This window comes from Chrysochloris asiatica, unplaced genomic scaffold (genome assembly GCF_000296735.1).
Source record: "Chrysochloris asiatica unplaced genomic scaffold, ChrAsi1.0 scaffold00117, whole genome shotgun sequence".
NCBI classification, from domain to species: Eukaryota; Metazoa; Chordata; class Mammalia; order Afrosoricida; family Chrysochloridae; genus Chrysochloris; species Chrysochloris asiatica.
Genome location: NW_006408635.1, coordinates 10,774,854 through 10,782,140, shown reverse-complemented (window position 1 = coordinate 10,782,140; position 7,287 = coordinate 10,774,854). Strand labels below are relative to the sequence as shown.

The following is a 7,287-nucleotide window of genomic DNA, read 5'->3' as shown; positions in this document are numbered from 1 at the left end:
TGTGCTCTGTGTAACAGGGCATTTGAAGGCAGGGGCTCCCATGGCCCCGAGCTCCAGCGCTCCGGGTGGGCCTGGGGCTGGCTACCTTTGATGTCCCGGTGAACTATGCCGTGCTCGTGGAGCACATTGATGGCTATGGTGATCTGCTTGGAGTACAGGCGGATGACGTGCTCCTGAAGGCCCAGCCGCGACACCTCCTCCAGTGTGCCCTCGTCACAATATTCCATGAAGATGTACATCTCTTCCTGAGGGGGGAACAAGACATGGCCGTGCTTACTGCTTTCCTTCCACACATGCTGAGTGACAACCAGGGAAAGGGCACAGGCCACGCCCCTAGGAACCCTCTTTCCTACGAAGACTGCGTGCTCCTGTCTGTCTATGGTGATGTCTGCCCTCCCGCTCTGCCTGGGTTACTCAGCAGGACAGGACAGGAAATCCCCGCCAGGCCACAGGGGACACCTCGGTAACCCAGTCTGTCACGCAACCTCAGAAAAGGAGCAACAGCACTGTCCCTGAAAACGCAGGCACCCTTTCAATCAGGAGGGTTTTTGTAAAAAATAGTTAGAAACATCAACAGCAAACTTCTCCTGGAAGCTCAGGCTTTCAACCATGAGGCGTCAGTTCTTTGCTTCCCTCAAAGTGACTATTTCTAAACAGAATGGGGGAGATGACCGTGCGGTTCCCACTGTCTCTCATTTCACAGAGATCCACGTACTCCTCAATGGTGCCTCAGTAAAACAAGAAGCGAGGGGCAGGCAGACAGAGGCTGCGTGAGGGAGCTCTGGGAAGACTCCTGGTTGGCAGTGCTTTCCGTAGATAATGGCTACAGCCCACACCTTCCATTTCAGGAGGAACTCCGCTAGTTTCACAGAGTAGGCAGAAATGGCGTAACACATGGAGATGTCCTGAGAATCAGGCAGTTACAGAGCTGGGTAATGAAAAGGCCTGGAATGTCCACCAGGACTCTGCTGTCTGCCCTCACCGGTCCCTCACACCCAGCAGTAGGATCACAGGGGGCTTACTCTATGCAGCTCCACACCAAAATAGCGAACTAGATTGGGATGCTTGATGCCTTCAAAGATTTTCAACTCGTCGGCCGTTTCCTTGATGGTTTTGTGGTCGTTGGGCTGAAATCGAATCTGTGGGGAAGGGTTGATTACTGTTGGTACTGCCCAAACTCGAGCACCAGGCCACGTACCAGGGCGGACCATTCTGACATCACCATCGTGCACTGAGCTTGGGACTGCACTCCCAGGTTCTCGGTGCCGTGGGGTTCCACAGGAACAGTGGTGAGACAACTGTGACTAGAGTCATTTTCCCAACCCAAAAGGAAAGGACCAGATGCATTAAACATTTAGGTTCTGGGCAAGAGAAGGTGTGACTCTACCTCACACGTGTGCAGCCTTCCTGCAGCGGGCCCAGAGGAGGACCACAGAGGGAGACCCAGTGCTGAGTTGCTAGCTCCACTTCCTCCACCAGGTGCTCCCCAGGGGCCACAGCAGCCCGCCTCCCTGCCTCAGCCCTGCTCTTCTCTACAGATACGCTCTGCCCCCCCAGCCCTTGTCCTTCCATTCCTGTCTACCCCTCGCAAGCAGACACCATAACTGTGTTGTGTGAGAACACCTGTGTTCCTGGTGCTACCATCCTCACAGGAGCAGCGAACCCTTTATCTTTCACAGTGCACAAACCCCACTGCCTTCTAGTCGCTTCCCACTCCCAGTAACGCTGTAGGGCAGAGCACCAGCCGCAGGGCGCCTCCAGGACTGCCATCTCTAGGGAAGCAGAGTGGCGGCTAAGTTTAAACCACTGACCTGGCGGTTAGGAGCCCAGCACTTCCCCTGCTGTGCCACCAGCTTGTCCCCACACAGTAGCTGCCTGACATGCACCTGGCAGGTCCTGTCTGCCCACATGCTGACAAGTGGGACCGAGCCTGGACCGCTCAGCACTAAGCCAGCTGGGCGCACTGAGGTGAATGGGACCCATCCCCACATCTTAACCAAATCTCTGTCATGTCAAGAGCAGATTCAACCCAAACCGCCCTCCTGGACGGGCCAGCAGGATGACTTACCTCCTTCATAGCCATCAGTTCCCCAGTGTCGACGCTGATGCAGGTGTAGACCTTCCCGTACTGCCCTTCCCCTGTGGACAGGACACAAGAGGTCGCTCCAGTCACTGCTGGGGGTAGGGTGCTGCAGGTGCCATCAGCTCACAGGAACACTATCACGAGCACGGATGTGCTCCAGTCATGTTTGTTACACACACTACTGCCAAGTCAAGTCCCAGACAAGCTTTTCAACCCAACCCACTGACACCGAGTCCATTCAGACTCGCTGGATGACGTCGAGTGAGTTCTGACTCAGAACGGCCCTGTATAGGGTCCCAATGTTGGGAGCAGAGAGCCTCATTCTCTCTTAGAGCAGCTGGTGGGCTCACTGAAGACCTTGGGGCTTGCAGTCCAGTGCTTATCTTACAGTTACTGCACTCTGACTTTACAGGGTTTCTGAAACTATAAATCTTTATGGGAGTAGACAGTCTCATTTTCCACCCATGGTGGTTGCTGGGTTTAAACTGTTGACCTTGTGGTTAGCAGTCCAACACCTAAACCACAGCACCACCTGGTGTTGCTACAGTTTACCTGAAAATATCTTCACACAGAAGGCAAGTGACCTTGGTGCAGGGGCGTAGTGAGCAGCGCACCTGAGTCCTTGGGCTCCGAGGTCGGGGTGTGTGTGTACACATGCATATGTGTGGTGTTAGGGCTGACAGTGTGTGTGGTGTAGTGTGTGATGTATGTGCAGTGTATGTGAAGTGTGTGGTGGTGTGGTGTGCATGAAGTGTGTGGGTGAACAGTGTGAGCTGTGGCATGGTGTATATGTGTGAGAAGTGTGTGATGCGGTGTGTATGTGAAGTGTGTGTGAAGTGTGTGGTGTGGTGTGTGTGGGTGTGAAGTGTGTGTGGGTGAGAGGTCTGTGGTGTAGTGTGGTGTGTGTGTGTGGGTGAGAGGTGTGTGGTCGTGTGAAGTGCGTGTGGGTGAGAGGTCTGTGGTGTGGATGTGAAGTGTGTGGGGGTGAGAGGTCTGTGGTGTAGTGTGGTGTGTGGTATGGTGTGGTGTGTGTGGGTGAGAGGTGTGTGGTGTGTATGTGAAGTGTGTGGGGGTGAGAAGTGTGTGGGGGTGAGAGGTCTGTGGTGTAGTGTGGTGTGTGTGTGTGGGTGAGAGGTGTGGGATGTGGTGTGGAGTGCGTATGAAGTGTGTGGTGTGGAGTGTGTGAAGTGTGTGTGGATGAGAAGTGTGTGGGTGTGTGAAGTGGGTGTGGTGTCAGGGTCAGTCTGCGCCTCACACCTACCTGTCCAGGAGTGGGTAGACTGGGCAAGCACTAAGTTTTGGGGACTTTTCACTGAGGAAAGACTGCCTGAGGAAGACGGGCAGCCACAAGGAGCCCAATGCTGACAGGACTTGGCTGTCTCCAGGGTTCCCCTGCACTCTCTGATGAGGCCGACCATGACCCTCTGGAGGTTACAGGGCCCTACTTTCAGCTGAGTTTGCCTATCAGGCCTCAGTGTGGCGAGGTGAGAGCATTTAGACGGGATGGAGACAGGCCTGCTCTCTCACAAGCCGGTTCAGCTGGGAGGCTTTGCCGTCACCGCTGCAGTTGCCTCTCTGGGAAGCGTGTTCTCGTGGGGAAAGGAGTGCATTCCGCAGCACTCCATGCTCCAGAGCTGTCGATCCAAAGTACGCACCTTTGTGAACTAGTTACACATCTCCCTTAGACAAATCTCACTTTTTATTGCTCTTAGAATACATTTTACAAGTTAACCCAAACTAGAGCCCTCTGAAAAAAGATAACATTGTTTGCAACAAGAGTGACACTATAGGATAAGCACTCAACCTCAAGGTTGGTTTGATCTGAAGGTCAGTGGTTCAAACTCACCAGTCGCTCCTTAGAAACCCTATACGGGGTCACTAAGAGTCAAAACTGGGTTGACAGCACTTAACAACAACAATCTCATATTTGCCAGGTATACAGGATTTGACCATCTCTGCTTCAGGTCTGCCATTTCCTTACCGATTTTGTTTCCTCGCTGCCATTTGAAGGTGACCTTCCTCAAACCAACGTGCATAACATTATCGTAGGACTTTGGGGTATCACACACTTGGCCAATGATATTCTTTCTCCTCATTTCACGATACCTCTTTTCTTCAAACAGTCGAACTGACTTCTGAATGGCTTCAATGGGTCCCTGCTTAGAAGTGGTATCTGCAGCGGGAAGTGCAAAGTCATTAGCCCCATCACCACTATCAAGTTCATTTCCAGTAATACAAGCAGAGCAGCAGGCGTTAAGAATCCATGCTAATAAGATCCCTGATGCATCTAGTCTGATGCACAGCAGGTGACTTAAAGCCCATCACAGTGCCCTAACTGTACAGTATACCACACACTACACAACACACAGGAGTCCTGGTGTGACACTGTGGGTTAATGCGCTAGACTGCAAAGTCAGTTTGAACTACAAAGTTGGCGGTTCAGGCTCACCAGTTGCTCCTTGGAAACCCTCTAGAGGGTTGCTATGGGTCAGAACCGACTCAACACGACCACACACACAGAGTATGGTCAGACAGGAGCACTGATCTCCCAGCCCAAGACTGGCGGGGTGCACTGACCTGCCTCCACTCTCTCCAGCCCACTCTCTTCCTAAGACCTACTTCCCCTCACCATTCCAGTTCAGGGTTCTCCATAACCTGTGAGCCCAAATCAATGCCCTTGTGGGACTGTCGTCCGGCCTGCAGAGCAAGGGATGCTCCGTGTTTCCTGCTGCTCACTCTCCATCTGCCACACCGAGACTCGTGGAGAGCCTCAGCCTCTCTCCACAATTGTCTGTGGGCAGCAGACATCCTCCTTGTTGCAGCTTGACAGAGGCCATGGAGGATGAGAAGGGGATGAATACTTTCTTCCCTGTGAGGAGCAGAGTCAGGCTCCACTGCAGGTGAGTTCACGTCTAGACACCCAATTCCTGGTCAGGGACATGAAGCAGTCGGAGCTCTGCAGCGCACGTGGTGGGACAACGTAGGAGAGATACCCAGGGCTGCCTGGCTTGCACGAACACGCAACAACGTCCACCTGTGGCTACCAGTATTCCTTATTTTCCCATCAGACTTCATAGCTCTATTTCTCTACCTTATTATTTTTATCAGAACCTACAGTAAGAAACAGGTTTATAGACACAAATTTACATATCTAAAGCAAAAGTGTCACAAAACATTACACTTACTAGACATGATTCTGATTCTATACTTGTCTTTGTCTCATTGATTTGAGAGCTCCATGATAGGTTATAACCAAGAACTTTAAAAGTTTCACTCTGGGCATGTCTATTGTAGAACTCAGCAGCCCGGGTCCTAATGAGCTCCTGAAATGCTGCATTTTCTGATGGACAGAGAGCCTCGATGGCTGGGATGACTATTAAGAAGGGCAATTCCACATATACACCATGCTCTAATTTCAGGTTTTTAATCACAAACATTTCCTATCATATCACCGGGTACTGTTTGTTCTCCGTACCTGGTCACACGACACCAAGCCTACCTTCCACGACACAGATGTGAACAACTGTGAAGCCAAGCTGTCAAATGTTTCTGGGAAAGGTTTTGTTTCTTTGTTTTGTTTTAAACTGTATGAATTTCTCAGGACTACTTGGTCTTTAACAGGCCAGGATAAACTAAGTGTCCCCATTGAACACAGTCCCAAGTGATTCCACATGTACGGGGCCATGAGTGTTTGTTCTAAGAGCTTCGCAGAGACCTGGTGTCCCTATAGAACGACTCGAGACACGTGAGCTACTAAAGAGATCATGTTCTCACTTGTCCAGGCTCAAGTCTAGAAAGGACCCCCAACATAGACCTTCCACACACATCTAGTCTAGAAAGACCCCACAGCCCAGACCCTGCACACATATCTAGTCACAGACGTGGTCGACTTTTGTTTCTTTTGTTCTTGCTCTAGAGTTTGAGATGGTTTCTGTGATTTTAGACAAAGCTGTGATTGTTAGGTGCCACCAAGTCAATTCTAACTTGTAAAGACACGAAGTCCAACACAACAAAACACGGTCTGGCCCTACACCATCTACACAATCACTGCTGTGTCTGAGCCAAGTGTGGCAGCCCATCTTGCTCCTCTTTTCCACTGACCCTCTACTTTACCCAGCATGATGTCCTTCTCCAAGGACTGGTTCCTTTTGACAACATATCCAAAGTACCTGGGCTGAAGTCTTGTCATCCTCCCTTCTAAGGATCAGTCAGCCTGCACTGGTTCCAAGTTCCTTTTGCTGGCAGTCCCTTTGTTGGTGGTGTTAGGTGCTGTCCAGTCAGTTCTGATTCATAGACTTTATGCACAACAGAATGAAACACGGCCAAATCCTGTACCATCTCACAACTGCTACGCTTGAGCCCGTTGCTGCTGCCACTGTGCCAACCCATCTCGTTGGGGGTCTTTCTCTTTTTCGCCGACCCTCCACTTTAGAAAGAATGATGTCTTTTGGCAGGGACTGAGCCCTTTTGATAACGGGTCCGAAGTATGAAAGACCAAGTCCAGCCAGTCTGGCTTCTAAACAGCATACTGCTGGCACTTGTCCCACACAGATCTGTTTGTTCCTCCAGGAGTCCACAGCACTTTCAATATTCTCCTCCAACACCATAACTGAAAGGCATCAATTCCTCTACAATCTTCCATATTCACTGCCCAGCTTTCCCATGCATATGAGGTTACTGAAAATACCATGGCTTGAGTCAGGTGCACCTTAGTCCTCAAACTGACATCTTTGCTCTTCAACACTTTAAAGACCCTAGTTTAGCAGATTTTTTTTTTTTTTTTAAAAGGTTTTTACTGTGGATCAAGTGAAAGTTTACAGGGTATATCATCAGTTTTACATTCAACAAATCATACACCTTGTTCCATCACAATGATTATCATCCCCTCCATGTACCATCAGTTACCAGTACTTCTCTCTATCCACTTTAGCTTTTTTTTAAAAAAACAAAAACAAAACCACTCAGTCATACATAATAATTTACACCTCCAAAGGGCATACTATGCAAATCTACCTCCTGGACACCGGCTCTTAGTCCCTCTTTTCCCATGAATCTAGAGTCCTCAGCCACTCTCAGTCTCCATGACCCCATCTCTACCTCTGTCTCTGCCATCGCTGCTTCTCTAGATAAGGTCCCGCATTCTGCTTGTGCTCTTCTCCCTTCATGGTCCTAGGGTCCTCTGTTTCTGGACTGTAAGATTAACC

General features: G+C 50.4%; 1 protein-coding gene across 1 annotated transcript in view; it reads right to left on the bottom strand.

Moving 5' to 3' along the window:
- MAP3K4 (mitogen-activated protein kinase kinase kinase 4) overlaps positions 1 to 7,287 on the bottom strand; it is a 206,409-nt gene that overhangs the window by 42,131 nt on the left and 156,991 nt on the right. The window contains 4 exon segments of the mRNA XM_006868489.1: positions 86 to 245; positions 1,023 to 1,139; positions 2,069 to 2,139; positions 4,065 to 4,256. Of these exon segments, the coding sequence (XP_006868551.1) occupies positions 86 to 245; positions 1,023 to 1,139; positions 2,069 to 2,139; positions 4,065 to 4,256 (540 nt within the window).